The following is a 23,162-nucleotide window of genomic DNA, read 5'->3' as shown; positions in this document are numbered from 1 at the left end:
AGAGTGAACGCTGACTACTTTGTCTCTTTGCATAAGTAATGGTTTTAGCCTGGTTACAAAACCAAGTGAGCCTCCAAGAGTCACACAAGAACTCAATGACTTGACAACCCAGGTTAGCCTCCACCTATGTCAAGTCTATTTTCTTTGGAATCCTCAACCCCAAGACCACTATTCTTACCTCTTCAGGTGCATAGGTGCCAAATCCCAGTACAGGAATGACGTGGCCGTCATTTAGTTTCTCACACCAACCTTTGGCATCCATTGCCTGTTGCTCCTCTGTCTAATCAGACTCTGTTTTATTCTTCTGGCTTCACAGATTACATGAATAACAGGATGGTAACACCCACGCCCACAGTCCAACCGTTAGTAAATGGAATGTAGGAGGAGCAAGGTTAAAGCAGTAACCCATCGAGTGAAAAGAGGTGGCAACAGTTAACTTGCTTCTCTGATGTTTATTAAAGTGCAAACTTAATGAATTATTATATAGTGATAAAGAAATCATTAATTTTTTACTCAGTACAAGTAAATGTTTTTTATCAGGATCCATATACATTAATAAATTATTACAAGTGATTTGCTGAACAATTACTGACCATATGTTAGACTAGAAACCTGCAGATACCAATCCATTTTTTGTTTTAGCCATAATGAAGCCCCTTCTTGATCATACATCACTTGAAACAATTAACTATTTTACATCATATACACACACATATACATGCACACACACAATCAAGAGGAATGATTAATGAGCATTTTTCAAAAAGTTGACCTTCAATAAAGAAAACTTCCAAGTGAAAGAAACTGCCTTTTCACTTTTCTCATCAAAAAGAATATATTTTTGTTTTTCTTTTATTTGCTTCTTTAGGAAGAATATCCAGTCCTAAGGATGCAATCCTGAAAAGGGTGCCAAAGTAAGACATTATGGCATGGTGATCACTAGAGTATTTCACATTAAGTTTTTGGATATCATTTTCAGCAAGCAAACAGAATCTTAGGGTGTTTATTATATCTTCCATCCAGTTACATAACATTTGGAAACTATCATGATGTTGCTGTCAAAAAAAGCTGATGAATATTTTATATAATTTATTATCTTACTCAACTGTATTCATGAAAGAAAAAAATTGAAACAAATTACAATAAACTTGTGAAGAGTTAGGGAAATTATGGCACATTGATACAATGGAATATTATAAGACCATTGAAAATTGAACAAATAGACTGATATCAGCAAAAGATGGACTAAGAAGCTTGGAGTCTTTCCATGGAAACATAAGGAAACAACCAGAAACCGGCTGAAATAACCTTATAAGAGCTCATGAAAACAGTCAAACAAAGGTCTACAGCAGCAAACTGAAAACTCAGTTAGAAAAAAGCCAGATTCAAAGTGGTAGAAAATTTCACCATATATTTACTTGCCCTTGCCCTCCTTCTGCCTGGCACATTGCAGGCTTGATCTGCAAGAGTCACTGGCCCAGTTCCAGGTTACCTCTCTCAAAGCAGGTTGATCATAAAAGATCTTATTTGGAAGGTCCTAACCCATTTGAGAGCTGCTGGAAATACTGTTGTCTATTTTGCCTATATCTAAGCTTGAACTGAAAAGCAGCTGGAATGGTTAATTACAGCTTCAGGGGGACTATAGGTTTGCAGGTGCAAGGGGCAAGAGGTTAAGATTTAAGACATAGAATAGACCATATAAAGCTCTGAGGAGAAGCTAGGGTGTAAATTTTAGGGATATTAAAATATTCAAAAAGCAGCCATGTATTCAGGGGAATTAGAAAAGCCACACACAGGCCAGGTAAAATGCATGCTCATAAAAGAACTGAACAGACCTTCAGCTTTCATGTTAGGCTGATCCCAAGCCTAGGAGCATGCCAAGCTAATAAGTGAAAGATTGTCTGGACACAGAACAAATCTGAGAGGAGTAAAAGTGGTTGTTTTTTCAAATGCAGAATTAAACACACAAACACACACACAAAAACAACACCATTATTGACCACAAGGAAAAATTAATGTGCAGAAACTGTTCTTGAAAAAGCAAAGGCATTGGACTTAGTCACTAGACAAAATGTTTAAAAACAACTGTCTTATACATGACAAAATTGCGAAAGCAAAAATTTGAATTAAAACTAAAAGAAATCAGGTAAATTATGTGTGAATAAAATGATAATATTAAAAAATATATGGAAATTATGGAGCCTAAGGAATAGAAAGTAAAAAGTGAGGAAATGTGAATAGACCTTAAAGGACTTCTAGGACATTATCATGTGCACAAATATGCACATTATCAGAGTCCCAAAAGGAGAAGAGAGAGAGAATGGCATGGAGATTATTTGAAGAAATAACGAATAAACACTGCCCAAACTGGATGTAAGACATGAATAATCAACAAATCCAAGAAATTTAAAGAATTACCAGTAGAATAAACTCAAAGATATCCACTCCCACATACATTATATTCAAAACATTGAAAAACGACGACAAGAGACTATCTTAAAGCAGCAAAGGAACTATGACTCAGCAAGTAGAAGGGATCCTGGATAAGACTATCAACAGATTTCTCAGCAGAAACTGTGAGGACATAAGTTAGTGAGATGACATATTAAAAATGCTAAAACAAAAAATAACCTGTCAACTAAGAATTCTATATCAGGTATAAACGTCTTTAAAAAATGAAGGATTAATTAAGACAATCTCAGATAAACAAAAGCTGATATAATTTCTTACCCTTAGAACTGACAAGAAATGTAAAGAGAGTCATTCATGTTCAAATGAAAGGAAACTACGCAATAATTCAAAGCTGTATGAAGACATAAATACCTCCTTTAAAGGTAACTATGTGGGTAAACATAAAATCATGTACTTTCATACTTTTGGTTTACAACTCTACTTTTTCATTTTCACAAGATTTAGGAGATGAATGCATAAAACTAATTATGCTTCTATGTTAGTATGTACACAATGTATGAAGATGAAATTAGTGACATCAATAACATAAATTGGGAGAAGTACACAGAGCTTTATCAGAGTAGAGTTTTTGCATGGCATTGCAGTTAATTTGGCATCAGTTCAAAACAGACTATTACAGCTTTACAATGTTATCTGCAATCCCCAAGGTAACAACAAAGAAAACAACAATAGAATATACACAATTGAAAATGAGAAGGGCATTGAAACACGTCATCTAAGCTAAATCATCTAAATGCCAAGGAAGGTAGTAATGGAGGAAATAAGAGACTTAAGTCATATATAAAAAAATAAAAATCTAAGTCTTTCCCTATCAATAATTCCTTTAAATGTAAATAAATTCCCCAAATCAAAAAGAATAGTTGGGAGAATGAATATCAAAAACACAATCAAGTATATGTTTTCTATAATTGACTCACTTTGGATCTAAGGGCACAAATACTATTAAAGGGAAAGATGGTAAAAGATATTCTACATATACAGTAACCAAAGAGAGCTGGCATGGCTATACTAGTAACAGATTAAATAAATTAATGTCAAATGGTGACAAGAAACAAAAAGGATATTATTCATTGATAAAATGGTCTGTCCACCAAGGATAGAGAACAGTTATAAATATATATGTACCAAACATCAGAGCTCCAAACATATGAAACCCACGTTGACAGAATTGAAGAGAGAAACAGATACCAATACAAAACTAGTTGGAAATTTCAATATCTCACTTTCAATAATAGATAAAACAACCAGATAGAAAATTGATAAGGAAATGAAAAAGGAAGTACTAAGGACAACTATATGCCAACAAATGGAGGAATCCTGGTGAAATGGAAAATTCCTAGAAACCCATAACCTACAAAGACTGAATCATGAAGGAATATGAAATGTGAGTAGACAAATAACTTTTAAGGAGGTTGAATTAGTAACAAAAAATGTCTCAAAAAAGAAATGCCCAGGACCAGATTCCTTCAGTGGTGAATTCTACCAAGCATTTGAAGAAGAATGAACAACAACCATTCTTAATTTTTACAGAAAATTGAAGAGCAGAGAATACTCTCTAACTCATTCTATGAGGACAGCATGACCTTGATACAAAGACAGACAAATGTACTATGAGAAAATAAGACAAATCTTCCATATAGTTTGAGAATTAAAAATTCACAAATGTGTGAAAAGAAAATCATCTTCATAAATGAAAGACAATATTAGGATAGGAATACTTATCAAAGTGATTTATACATTCAAAAGATTCCATGTATATATCCCAACAGCCAGACTTCCTTCTCACAGCGGATCTCCTGCACCCACATGTAGTGACTCTATAAAGAGCTACCAGGTTAGAAGTTCCAAGGATCATTGACAACCAGCTAGGAGGTTATCCAGGATAAGGTGGCCGCAGTGACTACCTCAAACTGGGGATCATCAGGATTTGCCCCATGATCTCAATTATATAGACCACAAATTGATGACCTGGAGATCAGGAATATACTAGTGGGTATTCCACAGCCTGTCCTTCCCTTGTGCCCTCTCTGATTGCGGATGTTATTTGAATTTCACCTGCTCAATTTTCTCCATTAGTCAGTCCTCTCATTATTCACGTCTCCTGCCATCTGTCCCATTCAAGTCATTCATTCAAATGGCTGGTTTCCTGTAGAATGCTGTTAAATTTTAATATCCAGACACATTCAAGGGGAATTATAGGGTTGCTAGTAGCAATTTGGGGTTTTCTTGTTTCTCCGTTTTAAGTAATTCAACATACCCCCATGCAATGGTGTTTTTCCTAAACATTCCCTTTGCTAACCTTTGCTTCTCATACTGCATTCTGAGCATTAGCTTCTGAATAAACACAAGAAGGAAGCACTGGTTGGGATGAGGTCCTCATGTGAGGAAAACTATACTTATTATCATTTTGATAAACATATTAAATATGTCTGGATTAATATTAAACTTCTTTCTATCTTTCTCTACTCTTTCACAGACATGAATCATGATCCCTTTTCCACGCTTAGGGAAGGGGTGGCAGCTGATTTTTTTTTTAATTTCTGAAAAGAAAGAAGGATCAAAGTTTCTATTCTCTTTATTTTCTGTGGAATTATGGGGCAGATAGCGTATATTTGTTCCTCCTTTGCAAAATTGATAACTGGGTTTCCAATATTAAATATAGACAAGAAGATATTTTAGGACTGCTTTATAAATAATGAATACTAGTTGACTATGTGCAAGAGTTAGAGTAGAATAATATTAGGTATAATTTCTAATTAAATAGAAGAGGTAGAATTTCTGACTAGAGCTTTGTTGAAGGTGAAGATATAAGGTTAATCTCTTGAACTACAATCTCCGAAAAAATATAGATACGGCTTTGGGGGAACTACTGGGAAGCTGGTTTGCCATTCTTCTTTTCACTGCCAAGGGTGGAGACACACAGCCTGAACCAACTAAGCAAAGCCCCCTATCCACCCCTACACCCTAGGGATATGGAACATTGTTGTGTTCTGAACTGATAAGGTTTGAACCTCGTCTCAACCAGTGCTTCTTTCCTATGGTTATTCAGAATGTAATATGTCTGGTGCAAAGGTTAGAACAGGAAATTTTCAGATAAGACCCCATTGAATTGGGGATGTTAAATTCCCTAGAAAGAGAGAAGTATGTGACTATTCTTCTATGGTTACATTATTGTGGCACTGCTATCTTACCCACTTCTCCATGCACTCTCTTCATTATCTTTATAGTATTAATATGTTTATAGAGTTTATAATTCTTTCCAGATTATGTTGATATCATCCTTGTTCATGTAGACAACTCAAACTTCTCAATGTTCCTATGTCCTCAACCTGAGAGTTTCTACTTGTACCTAACTAAAAGGCAACTACTCTCATGTTTACTTCTTAGAACTGCTTCATCTCTGAAATCTTAAACACATTCCAATATGACCAATTCTCTTACTCTGTGGTTCCTACTACATCTCAATCCAAAGTCCTTGATTCATAGAGAGTCATAATCAAGAGTCTTTTTTTCTACTTTTCATCCTTTCAGTTCCCGTAGAAATTTAAATATTCAAATTAGGTTAAGTAAGAAATTAAATTGAAGTCAGACTCCATTCATTCTTCCTACATTTCTCTTTTGAACAGATTTGCTGCTGGATGAGGCCTCCTGGTTCTTTCTCTTCTTAGTCTGTCCTTGTAGCACACATTTAATGTGAGAATCAAGGTATGAATAACCAAAATGAGAGGAGAAAATCCAACATGGCCTGCCAAATGTGGAATGCTCAAAGCAGTTTCCTTTGTGTTAAAAAAATTATGCTTTTTCCGTTTTTAAGGCCATGTTGCAAGTCCGTTAGCAGCTGTCTGTGAATAAATAAAAACCTGTACCTTAAGTAGGTCTATCCTCAGGGCATTTTAGGAGGCCCAAGTGGACAGGTTTTAACCCTGCCAACTGAGCAGAGCCCTCTGTCCAATCCTGGTCAGGGATATGCTAGAAGCAGGTGGTGCTGGGAGCCGTGGCTACATCATTTGATCGGCTGTTTGACAGGGTCCAGCCGATTAATGCTGAGGGATGCAGGGTCGCCCCTTGGTGAAGAATAACCGGCCAGCCCCTCACATAGTTCTGAAACCTGTGCTGCTTCTAATTGCCCTTCATTCCTTTTCCTTTCTTAACCTCCAGTTTTCACTCCTTTGGGTGGCTGCTTGGGAGGCACTACCTCCCGGGAAAATTAAATATAGTAAGAGAATGTGACCACCTCCAGGTAACTATCAAGATATTTTTCAGTTAATTATTGGAGGAGCACACAGTCCCATTTGAGACAATCAGAAAGGAATTGTGCCCAGATAAGATGTCGAATTAGGTTTATGGCCTCTGTCTGGTTAATGTTTTCTTCTCCCTCCAGTTCTTTGTCTAAATATATATGCATTGTCCTTCTAAGTTTGCTGGTTAATTGGATGATCAAGAAGTATCTACATATTATTCTTGACCTTCTGCTTTCTGTTAAAATGTTATAGAGGTTTTCTCCTAAAAGCAATAAATAATAAACAATTGATGAGTAGAAGGGCCGAGGGGTGCAGGGATGCCCCTCGGTGAAGAATGGCTGGCCGACACCCCTGATATTTTCTGAATTATATGCATGCTTTCTATCAAGGTTATGTCTATACTTACTTCTGTTTTTCATTCTTGAAGATATACAGTTTAACTTAGCTTTCCAGCCCTTTACTTTACTAACAAAATGATACTTTCTCCAGCAGTGTACTTAAGGGACTGTTAGCTCTACAATCTACAAGACAAAGGAATGCTTCCACCCCCTAAAGGGAGCGAAAATGTAAAGATGTTTAACTGCCCACTGAGAATTCAGATAGCCCTGGGGATAAGATACCCTGGAGTCGCCTTTTGTTCCCATTAACCATCTACACTAATGGCATAAATGATTGAGGAAGGCAGGGATGGCTCCACCAGGATGTAACCAGACAGATTGCTGTCCTGTCCGGAGGCCTGGACCTTCTCACTTTGATTTAACTTTATCATGAATTACATCAGACGCCTAGGTACCTATCTCCTTTAGCTTAGAGACAACAAACACTAGTTAATTGCGGAGGAGACTACCATTAACCTTATGCTATATAGAATAGAATGCTAATAAATATTCTTGTGCTCGTTTTTTACTTCCTTATCTCTCTGAGAATATTTGTAGAACCATTTCTGTACTAATCCTGAAAAATATATAAACGACACTTGTGCACAGTAAAGTTGGACTTGCTAACACCAACCCAAGTCTCACGTCCCCTTTATTTTCCCCTCATTGCGCCGACGCCGTCCATCCCTCAGGAACCTGGACTCTGCCGGGGCGGGACCCCGGCAAGGTGGAATGACACTGCTAGCTGTAAGGTCCATTCCATGTAATGCTTTACTGAACACAAACAGCATTTCCTTACCTGAGTCACAGGAGGTCCAAGTACTGTAATGCCAGGATTGTGTCATTGAAACAGGTGTATTATCGAAAGGAAACTAGAAGAAGTCATGGGAGTTAAAACTCAAAACCACCTCATTGAAGGGAAAAAAGCAGGCATTTTTATCTGAGGTTTTATGTTGGGGAGGGGGAGTATGTGCTGGAGTTTTGAGTAGGGGTGGAGAAGCATGTGTCCTTGCTGGTTGATGCCTTCCCAGAAGTCTGTGAAAATTGAATTTCTTTTCCTGTGACAATCTGGACTCTTCTGGTTGTTTTTCATCTTTAGCGTGCATTTTACCTTGTGAGGCTGAATCTTGACATCAGGACCTTGGCTTCCTGAGAAAAACATCTGACTCATATACTAAGGAGAGACAGAAAGACCTAGTTAGTTCTAAACAACAGTTGATTATATTGTGTATTCCCAGCTGCTGTTAACAAAGTTTATCTCAAAGATTTCCCTCTAGGGAAGATTTTAATGCCTTCGTTCTCAGTTTAAATCCCCACTGTCTTATGCTCATTTCTCAATCTTGGGAAATCTGGGTGATGACCACTCTAGCTACTTCCTGCTCTAAAAGGGTGAGGATCAGGGTCAGAGGAATGGACTTGTTTCACCTTTATTTTAAAATATTTTTGAGCACAAGTTGGGAGAGTGAGATATACTTTGCATGATTGTTACTTTAGTACTCTGATAAAGGCTTTGGAACAACACTTAAATTCACATTTTATAATTACATGGTTGACCACACAGATTAGCAAGATATACAGCCCAAATTTTAGTATCCCTTCCATAATAGACCTTAATCTTTGGGGAATCCAAGAGAAGAGGCCTGTAACCAATCAAGATTCTTGCCTAGAACCTCAGGCGAAATCTGATGTAGCCAAGTAGCCTGCTGTCTAATAGTCCAACAAGTAAGGTAAGAACCAAGGAGTCATATGTTACTTATCTGTAGGATACTATCTTCTGAAAAGCAACTTGTGGTCTCCAAGGGGTTCACTTGTCCTTTCAGAGTTCCCTCCAGGTCACTTAGGAATGTAAGGGAGTGTCCTTAACTCTCTGAAGTGGTGGCCGTGAGATCCCTGAAATCAATCCTTCTGAAAGCTATGGGATAAGGATAAAAAAAATGTTCTTAGTAAAGTGACACAACTGTCAAGGTGACATATATCACTTAGCAATTCTCTCTGTCATACTGAAATTTACCTCTTTCTGTAAAAACCCAGACAATTTAGCTGAAATGAGAGACTAGAGGTACAACAGCAGTGATGAAATACTCTTGGGCATAACAATAAAAAGCAAATGCTGACCTTCATAGCAATTGGCACATGAATGGTAAAAAGATCTATGTAGTCCAGTTCAAGTTTCTTCTGTGATCTTTCCAGGGCTGTTTGATCCAGTTCTGTTGGAAGGAAAGTAGTCCAAACCTGCGGTGATCAAAAGAAATGAAAAACAACTTTCGACTGCCCATATTAGGGCAGCCAAATGAAATCTCATATTTAAAGATTGAGAAGTGAGTAACAAACCACTATGTCTGTCTAAAAATAAGAAGCACTGGGGCTAAGTTTACTTGACTCAGTATAAATGTGCTCCTTAATGGGAAGGGAGATTTAATTGAGTGACTCTAAAAAAACTGTAAATAATACTTAGATGGCCCAGGAAAAGCAACCTACGTATTTCAAGGATTAGAAAGGTCATCTCTGGAAGAGGAGAGTCGAGAAATGTCAGGCAAGGGGAAATCGAACGTACTGTCCTATATAATAAATGCCTGGAAACAATTCTGCTGAGAGGTCCACACTCTAAGAACATTATCACTCAAGTCGACATAGGTAGGATCATTCTAAAGAGACCTCAGCTCTCCTGACATGGGAAGCAGGGTTTTACACCTAAGAAAATTTTACACATTTCAGCAAACTCAATGATGCCTTGAAAAAAGCATTTCTTAGTCTGGTTCTTTTTTCTGAATAATACGTCAGCCTTACTTGGTTATGTCCTGAGGGAATCTGCGGAAGGATAAAAGGAGTGGACTCACTCCATAGTGGGTCAGTCAGTCCATACAACAGACAAAGGAGGAAAATATTATTATTCATGATTCACATATGGAAGCTGACTGATGTTCAGGGAAGGTGAGCACCTGTGTTCCACCCTTAACATATTTCAGAGCAAAGCAGTTCTTTTCTGTTCTGTTTTTCAATAATAGTCCTCTACGATGTTAGGAGATAAGTAAATTATTAAAATCAAAACCATATTTTTTTAAACAAAAATTCAAATAACATAGCTGATCTTACGGGTACATCTCATCACCCTGCCCACAGCACCTGGGTGGTGTAGAATATATCCTCTCTCTTCACAGTACCATCCATCATCTTCTCTTAGAGGCCCTTGCCAATCTTCTCATTTTGATAGAGGTAGGTTGTGTCGATGTGATGGAAACCTACATCAGTGGCCACCTCGATATCCTCTCCAGCCTTGCTCTTAGGAACCTATAAAATAGGAATAAGGAGGGTTGGAAACCCACCTGACCCAGAGAGTAATCATCTACTTTCTTGATAGCATTTTCACCAGTGGTTTCTCAGTGTCTCCTGTTCCCCTGTTTGATGGTGCAAGCCTTGATAATCAGCTTGTCTTCAGGGGGCACAGACTAAACTCCAATATGACCTCTAATCTGAAATGAGTTAGTGAAATGGGCTTCACCATGGAAGACACAAAAACAAGTCTCAGTCAGTAAAGAATTAATTGTAAGGAAATAAACTAACAGGAAAACTTCTAACACTTGGGGAAAACTTCTAAAGATATGGATGTAGATATATATAGATATGTCTGCAGATATAGAAATAGATATAGAGATAGATATAGACATAGATGGAGATTACAGATTCCACCCAACTGGGATTTAAACTTCTTTATGATTAGTTTTTATCCTTCATTCCCCAGGTGCTCTCATTTAACATGTATGCAACAAGCATTTATTATGTGCCTCCTGTGTGCCTGACATTGTGCTTGAATCTGAAGTCCTGGGGGTTGAACATTAACAAAAGAGACTTGCTTAAAATTCCTAAAAGAGAGCATAATGGTAAGCTCCTGACTTTAGTCTTGGCAATCGTATTTTGGATTTGACACCAAAAGCAAAGGTAATAAATCAAAAATAGAGAAAGAAAGCCAAATTCTAATTTTACGCCACCTTAGTTTTGAAATCGAAACTTACTTAATTAAATTTATTTCAATCTTATCCAACTTGACCATGCACAAAACTCCTCAGGGCTTTCCTTTCACAGGACTTCCATCACTTTTTACATACAGAATTTGTCACATGCTTTCTTTCCGCTTTTCTTTCCCTAAACTTTAGGACAAATTTATGTTTCTTAACAAAACAAACAAAAGTATCTCTGTTTTTTATATCTTCTTTACTGAAAATATACATTTTCTTTTCCAGGTATACTGACTTTCTTGAAATATATGCTTTCTGAAAGAAAATTTCTCAGCATGTACAAAACGTTTATCAACAAACCTAAGCTTTTTTCAATTACTCTGAAAAAAGAAGCCAAGACAGAGAAATCTATTCTTAGCAATCAACTTTTAGTATTTTACTTTATTTGGAAAACGATCCAGATATTCAATGAAATTTCATCATTTAATTTAGCTTAGGAAAACTCTAAAGTGTTAAGTTACCAAAACAATTTTTGAAGCAAACATACCATAAAGTGAAATTATTGCACTTAAAAGCTCTTACCCATCTTTATCTATCTAAATTATTTGTTCCCAACAATTACATTTAGATTACTGACAAAAACTTCATGTGACATTGATGTGGGGATGGCAAGCTGAAGAGTTGAAAGAAAGATTTCTTGGACTCTCAGGGTCTGGCAGTGGTGCTCTTTTATTTAGAGAATAGTACGGAATAGCATGGGGACAGGACCCATGGGCAGTGAAGAGCTGCTGCCCTGAGTTGAAGGTTAGGGCTAAATTTATAAGGCATGGGTACGTGTCTTATTTTTACTGGAAAAAGGAAAGATGATGGAAAAAGTCATTAAATGATTTCAGTGCAGATGGGGTCTGGTTATTGTGTGGTCATATAACTTTAGATACGAATCTGGTCATATAGATCGGCATGTAGGTGAGGACACCCTGGGCCTCTCTCCCTGGGGCAGCCCTAATTCATACCCCAAAAATCCACCGGGTCATATAGATTGGCATGTAGGCCACGTCACCTTGGGCTTCTCTACCTGGGGCAGCCTTAATCCACATCAACATTAAAGCAATTAGCCATCATCTTGTGTTGTTTAAGCACATACCCAGTAATACGTAATTATTGTTAATAAGTTCCCTCAAATGCTTTTATCATTTGCTCATCTATTTAGTTTACCTTTTCCTGATGACTATATTTAGATTTACCACAGAAATGTCATAAGACATCAAAGAAAAGCAGCTATTATTCTAAGGTATTATTATTATTATAATTGTTATTATTACTATTATGAGTATTATCTTTTGCTGAAGAAGATTTGCCCTGAGTTGATATGTATTGTCAATCTTCCTCTTTTCTGGCTTGAGGAAGATTTGTCCTGACCTAACATCTGTGACAATCCTCCAGTTTTTGGTATTTGGGTTGCCACCACAGCATGGCCACTGACAAGTAGTGTAGGTCCACACCTGGGAACTGAACCTGGGCCCCTGAAATGGAGGATGCTGAACTTATCCACTAGGCAATGGTGATGACCCCCTGTATGTTATTATTTTTACTGACAAGATTTGTAAAAGAGATAACATGTCTGTATCATATCCAATGTTGCTAACTCTGAAGACATATTTATTTCAATCAAACCAACAAACTTAAACAAGCTTTCATTTACCAAAGATCATTTTATATCATGTCCACTTGAAAATCATTTGGGTTGGGTTTTATTACATCTAAAATTCATTTATATAAGCACTTGCTTTGAAACAATTAAATAGAGTTCCTCTATACATTATACCGTCTGAGGCAGCCAAATACATATAGAGACAGATAGACACAAACAGAGATCTTCAGAATTTTAACCAGGTCTCAGGCACAAAACTCAAGAATAGTTGTCTCCAAACTGTTTTTCTGGGAGATAGACTTATTCAGATGGCCAAAGATTTTTATTCAAGATTCTTTTGATTTTGTAGTGAGGATCCTTTTTAGAGCTGTTTTTGAAATCATTTTGTCTTTTAGAAGCTTTTGCGTATTAATCAAAGACTGCATTCCATTGTGTCTGAGAAGTTTTGAAGCCTCTCTTTTAAGGGTGACCATTAAGGTGGACTCATCTGAAACAGAGGCTCCCCAGAATGGCCATTATTATTCCAATTTACCTCAAAAGTTTACTTATTTTCTATTGTTTACATTTAGATCAGGAATTTTGGGAGCATTAACGTAGGGGAGTTCAGGGAGAGAGGACAGAGGAGCAGCAGATTTGGCTGGGTTTTGCTACCTAGAAGGCAGCTGGTGCAGCTGACACCCTCCAACCTGGCGTGTTTTCTATTTAAGTATTTTCTTTTAAAGAGGTTGTAAGGTATTCCTGATTTCATTCGGAAGCCTCAAGAGAATGAAATAGGCTTCCCATTGGTTGTTTAATTTTCAGCCTGCTTTTTGCAATTGCGTCTACAAATACACTGAAATTGAGTAGAGTGAAATTGCACCACTTTGGCTATTTTAACGTGATATCTCCTTTAGTGTGTTTAATTAACATTGTCTGAAGAATGGATTTATACGTTCTTACAATATCAGGCAGAGGAAATATTCTAAAGTGAGAAAAAATGTTTATCCCTACAACATAATCAGGCAAAAGCATTGCCATCATTTTGCATAAAGTCCATTTAAATATACCAAGTTTTTCTTCAAAATTTTATCTTCGTTTTATCAACTCTTACCCCTCTAATCACAGTTTCCATTATCATCCCACCACCAAGTCTTAGTTCTATAATACCGTGTGGGGGAATCATTCTCAGCCAGACATAATATCCATTCACAAAAAATGTTCAGACAAAGTTAACATGACCCCTTCATATAATATTAGGTCAAATATGTTAACCTTTATAATCTTAGCAACATTAGCAGCCTAGCTGTTTCCCCAAGAAATTGCTGATTAGGTTTCTCATTGTGATTTCTGCTTTCTGGCTTTCTAAAAATAATTTTTCCAAAGTGATGTGAACAGAACAGGTTTGTGTGAGGTCCTTTACATTTTGGGGACCAGTGGAGGTTCCCTTTATTCTGCTCAAACTTTGGCTGTGATTTATTAAACCTTTATTTTAATCTCATTGACATCTGTTTGTGTATCCCATTTTTGTTTTTAATAACTAGCTAAACGTTTCTATCCTGCTGAGATGCGTACTGTGACTCTTCCCTTTTTGATTTCTCTTTGCTTTTCCTCCTTTCAGTACTTATTTTATTTACCCCCTGTCTTATTTCCTGAAGACACCTTTAAAAATTTTCACCTTGTTGGGAAGTGTCCCTTTGTTTTTTTCTCAGCTTCTTTTTAGTTTTTCTGGACTTAATGTTTTCATTAGGATCTGTAAGAGCGTGAGAGGAAACTGAGACCGTAAATTTATCATTTTGTCTTTTTCTTTTTCACAAGTTTTTAACTGAAAACATTTCAATTTTGCAAGAGATAACCCAGTGGGCTCCACTGGCAATTGAATCTGAGTTTCCTATCACGGTATTGATGCGGGATCGGTGAGCCGAGGAGTCGAAAGAAAGATTTCTTAGACTCTCAAGATCTGGCAGTAGTGCTCTTTTATTTAGAGAATAGTGTGGAATAGCATGGGGACAGGACCCATGGGCAGGCAGAGCTGGTGCGTGGGGACAGGACCCACGGGCAGTCAGAGCTCCTGCTGCTGCCGCTTCTGCTGCCCCCGCTGGCATGGGGACAGGACCCATGGGCAAGCAGAGCTGGTGCATGGGGACAAGACCCACGGGCAGTCAGAGCTCCTGCTGCTGCCGCTTCTGCTGCCCCCGCTGGCATGGGGACAGGACCCATGGGCAAGCAGAGCTGGTGCATGGGGACAGGACCCACGGGCAGTCAGAGCTCCTGCTGCTGCCACATGGGGACAGGACCCATGGGCAGTCAGAGCTCCTGCTGCTGCCCCGAGTTGAGGGTTAGGGCTAATTTTATAAGGCATGGGTACGTGACTTATTTTTACTGGAAAAAAAGAAAAGATGATGTAAAAAGTCATTAAATGATTTCAGTGCAGATGGGGTCTGGTTATTGTGCGGTCATATAACTTTAGATATGAATCTGGCCATATAGATCGGCATGCAGGTGAGGATGCCCCGGGCTTCTCTCCCTGGGGCAGTCCTAATTCATACCATAAAAAAAGTCCACTGGGTCATATAGTTTGGCATGTAGGCCAGGTCACCTTGGGCTTCTCTAGCTGGGGCAGCCTTAATCCACATCAGTATCACCCCCACACATACATTATATATGTTCACACACACACACAAATATTAGTTCAAATAGAGCTGCAAATTAATACTTTCAAGAAATCAGGTCCCCCCAACAAAATACAGTAACCTGGGACAAACCCCCTGAAAAAGAGGCAAACAAATTACACATTCACGTACATACAAGCACATACACAATTATCAAACCAAATATAGCTGAGAACCTCTTTATGAGAACAAAACTTTAGGTACCTGAAACAAAACCCCTGAATCAGAGGAAAATAAGTGAAAAGAAAAGGAAACCTAAGTTGTTCTTAAGAAGGCAACTCAATCAAATCAAATGGGGCACAGAGTTTTCTCTCTGAGAAAGATACCTAGTCCTTTCAACAAAATTGGAGCCTCCCTCCAATAAAACTCCAACAACTTGGAACAAAACTCCTGAAGCAGAGGGAACCAAATGAAAGGGAAAACAACAGTCAGTTTTAACTAAGAAACTCAAGAAAAGGATGTCCGTTCCAGATCACAAGCAAAAACAAAGAAAGGAAAAATCTAATGTCTGTTTCCTTGCCAGAATAAAAATGGTCTTAGGGCCAGTGATGCTGGGACAGATGGAAAGTACCTGCACAGTCCTGAAGGTGAATCCCCTAGGCAGCTGTTGGACTGTTTCCGAGGAAATCAGAGTTAACCAGGGCCAGGGAGCCACAGGCAAACAGCCTCCAGAATGACTCACTAAATTGCTACTGAATGAAAACACAGGTCTGTGTAACCATCACACAGGAGGGCCAATAACTACAATGCCAAGTTGGTGTAAAGACAGAGGTTTGTTATAGAAAGGCAGCCAAAGGACAAAGGAGTTAAAACTCAAACCTGCTTTCTTGAAGGGAAGGAAGGTAGAGGTCTTTATTTGGGGCTTTACATAGGGGTGGGGGAGCATGTGGCTTTGCTCGTTAATGCCTTCCCTCCAGCTTATATTTGGCCTTGAAGACTGAATTTCTTTTCCTTTTGATGCGGGGTCGGTGAGCCCAGGAGTCGAAAGAAAGATTTCTTAGACTCTTAAGATCTGGCAGTAGTGCTCTTTTATTTAGAGAATAGAATAGCATGGGGACAGGACACATAGGCAGTCAGAGCTTCTGCTGCCCCAAGTTGAGGGTTAGAGCTAAATTTAAGGCATAGGTATGTGAGTTATCTCTTTACAAGACAAAGAATATGTAAAAAAGTTAAAATGATGTCAGTGCCCATATGGTCCAGCCATTTGGCGGTCCCATGACTTTTAGATAAGAATCAAACCAGATTGAGTAAATGGCAGAAGTCACCGCTTGAATATTATCCTCAGCTAAAGACAAAGGAGGATTTGGGGGGGGGGCGGGGCTGGTCAGTTACATGAGGTTGCCAGACAGTAAACAACTCAAGTTCTTGCCTCTGGCATTGATCGGGAGCCTCTAGAGATAAGGCCATTCCCCTTCTTCCTGGCACAGAACGGAGACATCTTCACAGATAGAGGTTTTCCTTAGAAATGTAAATCTTTCCCAACAAAGGGACAAGCAAATTCCACTCCTTGGAGCCTGCTTCTCATCTGTAGTTTTAAAAGTAACCAGCCTAAAAATCCTCATCATAACCCGTTTTAAAATTAAGCAGCCTGAAAATCCTCATCACTTTGACTGTCTGAACTTTTCTGTTAGTTTCCATCAGCCTGCATTTGGTCTTGTGCGGCTGAATCTTATCATCTGGACCTCAACTTCCTGAGAAAGACAGCTCACTCATATACTGAAAAGGAACAGAAAGACCTGGTTATTTCTAAACAATTTATTATACTGGGCATGCACAGCTGCAGTTAGCAAAGCTTACCTAAAAGTTTTGACGCTGGGGAAGATTTTAACTCCTTTGTTCTTGGTTTCAACGGTGTCTCTGCCATTGTCCCAAGGGGCTCCTTATTTTGCCAAGGCGGCAGGCAGAGGACGCACTTCCACCTCCCTTATGGCCACAGGTGAGGGGTGAGCATGGGGGAAGTCATCCTCCTGGAGTTTGGCCCTGTCCTGAAGGAGTTGTTGCCGTGTAACCATGGAGACTGTCTGGGTCCAGCTGCCCACATGAAAGATCTCTTATGACTAGCAGAGAGGGATCTGAATCCTGAGGCCACTGAGTGGGGCCTAGAACTTCAGTCTTCAAGACAGCCCAGTAGCCTCAAGTATCTGTTTTTTTATGGTATCTCCTGCAAGGTGCATTGTGACAGCCATTTGATCCCAAAACCCATTGGTGGCCTTAGGGCCATTCTTGGCCCATAAACTCCCAGACGCATAGCGTGTGGCAGCCAGGGCTTCAGTGGAAACTTGGAACCTTGGACCAGCGACCATGCTTATCACACAGCTTGTGTGTTAATCCTAAGGCCCTCTATTGCAGTCCCCTCACTGGAAGGAAGCAGACTCTCCAACTTTTAGGAATTGATGTGGTAATATTGACAAGAAATATATGTGTAGTCCCTAAAGCTGAAAAAGCTGAAGGTGTTGTGCCAATTTTCAGATTCAAGGTGGCCTAGGCAGCAAAAGGTTCTTGGTGGTCTCAGGAAGTGTTTGTGCTTCGGAGGAGCACAGGACATTAACCAAAGAATCTGAGCAATATTTGCAGGCCCTTCAATCATGTGAGGGGCAATGGCCCAGCCTATAGCTTATAAACAACTTGTGAGAGACTTATGATCTTGGGTCACCTGTTCTAAAACAGGGTCACACATAAATATATCATATATTTATATGCCAAAATGTGGTGTATTGAAGTGTTTCAGTCCCCATGGCAGAGGTGGTGTAACATGGCAGAGGTATTGAGGTTCCCACAGGAGGTTGTGAGAATGTAATTGAGTACCTTCAGACATGAGGGCAAACCAGATGAAGGTATTGAGTAAAACATGGTAGCCAAATTTATAACAACAATGTAGTCACCTGGAGTCCTTTGTGTGTCCTTTTGACTTCAATAATATTTGGCAGGACACCCACATTTAATTTACAATAGTCAGCTGGGAGTCACCACTCAATCTTGTCTGTCTATAAAACTGGCTGTAGGGGGCTATTAAATGGAGAATTATTGTTCAAATTTTAACATTTTCAGCAAAGCAGTCTTTAATAATAGAACATTGTTCCTCCATAACTTGTCTCAGATTGCATTGCAGTATATTAACAATTTTTCTGGTGGATGCATTTCCACATATTGTTGTGTATCCCAGCAACAATGACAAAGGTTTGATTTTATTCCAGTTAAGAACGTGACAAGAGAAAGTTTCCATGGATTCTGAAAAACTGCAAAAGTGACCAGTGAGGGAAAAACAGAGGCTGTGGATTGCCATTATCTTCTGGTCAGAACAAGAGATCCAGCAAAGGAAGATTGAGGGGGCATGTAGTTGCCCTCAAATATATTTATTAATGGGAAAGTTCCTGAAAAAGACAAATTTCAAAGCTGAAGTGACTGAATCACTGAGTTTTCTGGTTAAATCTGAGTTGACCTGATTTAGCTTTCCAGTATGGAGCGAAACTAGAGGTTCACAAAGGAGGGTCAGGAAGAAGGAGCCAAAAGTGTTAGCCATGGGCAAAAGGCATGGAATTGAAGCTTGAGAACAATTATGTAAAGAGTGAGGGCTAAATATTTGTAAATATAGTTTAGCCATTAAACTCAAACACCAAAAAGCTTTAAAGGCAAAATAAGTTTTACTGGGAAACAAACATTGACTGATCTCTTCTACATGGAAGCCATCAGAATATACTCTTGTCATCATTGGCTTTGGCAGATCAAGAGAAATCAAGTAGATTATAAAAGCAATCACGAATTTAAATAAAAATTCATAGCTTTTGTGTCGTCTCCTGTTTTTTGCATCTATTGAGGTTTTCCTCTTTCTATTCAAATAATTTATTTTTCATAAACTAATGGTTTCCAGTTAGTTCTTTCTCCCATCTGTTTTTTTTTTTTTTTTTTGGTTACTTACTCAGTTTCCTTCTCCTTTCATAGATGTTTGTTCCTTGTCAATTCCTTTGAGAGTGGTAAATCAAATTATTTTCATGGCATGCTGAAATGACTCCATTATTTTTATTTTCTCTTGTGTGAGTTTTTTCCTATTTGTTGTGTCTATTGGTTCTTTTTCATGGTGGTAGATTTCCTTGTTTTCCTCATTATGTTTGATGTGAGAAACATTCTTGTTGATGCCTGTTATGGGGTTGTGTGGTAACTCTCATGGTTCTAGGTCTTAGGTTAGGATAGAGGATGATTACACTCTTATTTCTGAATATCGAGCTTCCTGACATTGATTCAAAGTATTCCCATATGGTATTTGCTCTTTGGTCTTTTAGTTGGAGCATCTTAGTTGAATCTCTGTAGGGGATTCCATGATTTCTCAACCACTTTGTGGTTGGGACAGCAATTTCCATGGGCTTTTACCAGCAAGGACTATTTTTCACAGCTTCATTTGCACAGAGTTACATGCAGGTCTTAGTGATGAGCTGGGGATTTTGCCCAGTTGGCTCAGGTCTACAATTACAAGGATGTTTTTGCAGACTACCCTGGGCAGAGGTGCCGTTCACAGACCATGCCATCCTAGGGTTCACCTTTGAACCTTCCTATAGCCCCAGGGAATCTCTGCTCTTTACCTTTGTGCTACTGCAAACCAGTAAGGAATGAAATCATTACTATGCTGGGCAGGTTATGAGAGACATTGGTATCTCTAAATGCTGTGCAGGCAGAAAATATCTAGCCTAGCAGAGCTGCCACGAACCTGCAGACATAAGCAGGTCAATTCACAGATGTGGATGGTCTCTTGAGGTCTGCTTCCAGTTTCATAGTGAAGGAAATATCCCCTTGGAAACCAGTTTCCCCAAAACGACTCCACATGATCTCATGTGATTAAGCCTTGCAACATGATAAAGTAGTTCACTAATCACTAGCAGGTGATGACCAGAAAATGACATCATATCCTGCTCCAGTTCACCTTCACAGACCTCAGAATTATCAGAAATACGAACATCTTGACTACATGATTGTCAGATCCTTTAACAGTGTGTCATGAGACAGTCACTAAAACTGACTCTTAGTAGGTGCTCACAAACTATTTTTAATTAGTGAGAATAAACTTCTAGAAGTGATAAAAAGTGGACCATACATTTTTAATTTTTATTAGTGACTACTTTTTGGAGTAGTTTCGGATTTACAGAAGAATTTCTCATAAAGTACAGAGCGTTCCCATACAGTTTCTCCCTGGCACTTGTCTCTTTGTTTCCCTACTACTAGCAACTTGCGTTACTGTGGACGTTTGCGATAACTGATGAGCCAATATAGACACACTGTAATTAACTAAGGTCTGTTGTTTACATTAGGGTTCCTCTATGTTGTACAGCCCTATGAATATTGAAAAATATGTAAGATGTGTATCTAAGATTACTCTCTATGTCCAGAAGGGTTTCATCACCCTAAAACTCCACTGTGCTCCTCTTATCTATCCTTCCCTTTCTCTCTTCCTACAAATTCCTGGCTAACTTGATCTTTTTACTGTCGTTATAGTTTTGCTTTTTTCAGAATGTCATAAAGTTGAAATCATACAGTATGTAGCCTTTTAAGACTGGCTTTCTTCACTCAGTAACATGCACTGAAAGTTCCTCCGTGTTGTTTCATTGCTTGATAGTTCATTTCTTCCTATCAGTGAATAAGATTCTACTCTATGGATACAATTATGTTCCTATATCTAAGGAATCTCTATCCATAATTTTACAATTATTAAAAGCTGTTATGAACATCTGTGTAAAGGTTTTTATGTGAACAGAAGTTTTTAAATCCTTTGGGTAAGTACAAAGGAGTGCAATTTCAGGTCCACATAGTAAAAATATGTTTCATTTTGTAAAACTGACAAACTGTCTTCCAAATTGGCTGTACCATCTTGCGCTCCCACCATCAATGAGAGTTCCTATTGCTCCACATGCTAGCCAACATTTGGTGTTGTCACTGTTTTTTATTTTGGCAATTCTAGTACATGAGTAGTGGTGACTCACTTTTTTTAAAATTTGCCATTCCACATGATATTGAGCAGCTTTTCATATGCCTGTTTGTCATCTATATATCTTCCTTGGTGACATTTTTCTTTAGATTGTTTGCTCATTTTTAAATTGGGCTGTTTGTTTTTCTTACTATGGAGTTTTAAGAGTTCTTTTATATTTTGGATAATGATCCTTTATTAGATAGAGTTTTGCAACAATTTTCTCATGGTCTGTGGCTTGTCTCTTTATTCTCTTTACAGTGTCTTTCACAGAGCAGAATTGTCTTTATTTTGAAAGTCTAACAATTTTTTTCTTACATGGATTGTGCATTTGGTGTTGTGTCTAAAAATGTCATCACCATGCCCATGGTCATGTAAATTTTCACCTATATTATCCTTTAGATTTATAGTTTTGAATTTTACATTTAAGTTTATGATTCATCTTGAGGTAACTTTTGTGAAAGGTGTAAACTCTGAGTTTAAATTCATTTTTGGCATTTGGATGTCTACTTGTTCCAGCTCCACTTGTTGAAGTGACTTTTGTTTCTCCATTGGATTGCCTTTGCTCTTCTGTCAAAGATCAGTTAACTTTATGTTTTTGGGTCTATTTCTGGGCTTCTTATTTTGTTTCCTTGATTGATTTGTCTGTATTTTTACCAATACCACACTGTCTTGATTGCTGTGGCTCTCTAGTAAGCCTTGGAATTGAATGTGATCAGTTTACTCACTTTGCTACTTTCCTGCTCCCAGTAAGTCATAATTCTCTGCATCCACCTGTCTCTCCAACTTTGGGGTATGCATTTTTCCCTGTGACATCAATTGTCTGATGGATCTAAGGAGAGTTGTTGATTTTTAGTTTGTTTATCTATTTTCTTGTTATAAGGATAGAAGTGTTGACTTCCAAGTTCTTTACCTGCAACAACAAATTCAAAAGAGAAAGAATCTTCCTCAACATATGGAAGCCCATATGTGAAAAACCCACAAGTAACATCATACTTGATGGTGAAAGACTGAAAGCATTTCCCCTTAAGACCAATAATATGAAAAACTTGCCTGCTTTTGTCACTCATAGTCAGCATTGTATTGGAGTTCCGGTTATAGTAATAAGACAAGAAAAAGAAACAATACACATTCAAGACGGTAAGGCAGAAGTAAACTTATCTCTGTTCCAAGATAACAGGATCTGCTATGTAGAAACCCCTAAAGATCCAACAACAAACGGCTGGAACTAATAAAAAATTTCAGCAATGCTGCAGGATTCAAATCAACACAGAAAAATCAATTACATTTCTATACACTATCCACGAATAATCTGAGGAGGAAATTTTTTTTAAAAATTCCATTCATAATAGCATGAAAAAGAATAAAATACTTAGGAATAACTTATCTAAAGAGGCAACAGGTTTGTACAGTTAAATTACAAAAAGTTGCTTAAGAAATTAAAGAAGACACATATACGGAAACACAGTCACATTCATAAAATAAAGACAATGTTAGCATGGCAATACGAACTAAAGTGATTTACACATTCAGTTGATTCCTTATATATCCCAGCATCCAGGTATGGCTCCTCTCTACACACAGTGGATCTCTTTCTGACCCTACTGAGAGACACCAGTTTAGAAATTCCAAGTATCGTTCACCATCATGGAGGAGGTTGTCCAGAATCGGGTGGCCCCAGTGACTACCTCAAATTGGGGATGGTCAGGATTTGCCCATGATCTCAATTATAGAGATCACAAATTGATGACACTGAGATCAAGAATCTACTAGTTGGTATTCCACAGCCTGATCTTCCCTTGTGCCACTTTGATTGTGGATGTTATTGAATTCCACCTGATGAATTTTCTTCCCTAGTCAGCCTTCTGAT

General features: G+C 38.3%; 1 protein-coding gene across 1 annotated transcript in view; it reads right to left on the bottom strand.

The window, feature by feature from the left end:
• The window catches only part of LOC103556530 (aldo-keto reductase family 1 member C23-like protein), a 30,998-nt gene extending 13,503 nt beyond the window's left edge, over positions 1 to 17,495 (bottom strand). The window contains exons 1-4 of the mRNA XM_070601960.1: positions 17,140 to 17,495; positions 10,214 to 10,378; positions 9,206 to 9,322; positions 179 to 9,002 (exon numbers count right to left, since the gene is read on the bottom strand). Of these exons, the coding sequence (XP_070458061.1) occupies positions 179 to 262 (84 nt within the window). The 5' untranslated portion in view covers positions 263 to 9,002; positions 9,206 to 9,322; positions 10,214 to 10,378; positions 17,140 to 17,495. The remainder of the gene's footprint in view (positions 1 to 178; positions 9,003 to 9,205; positions 9,323 to 10,213; positions 10,379 to 17,139) is intronic.
• Between the last annotated feature and the right edge of the window lie 5,667 nt (positions 17,496 to 23,162).

This window comes from Equus przewalskii, chromosome 30, assembly GCF_037783145.1.
Source record: "Equus przewalskii isolate Varuska chromosome 30, EquPr2, whole genome shotgun sequence".
Classification (NCBI taxonomy): Eukaryota; Metazoa; Chordata; class Mammalia; order Perissodactyla; family Equidae; genus Equus; species Equus przewalskii.
This window is presented reverse-complemented; position numbering and strand designations above follow the sequence as displayed.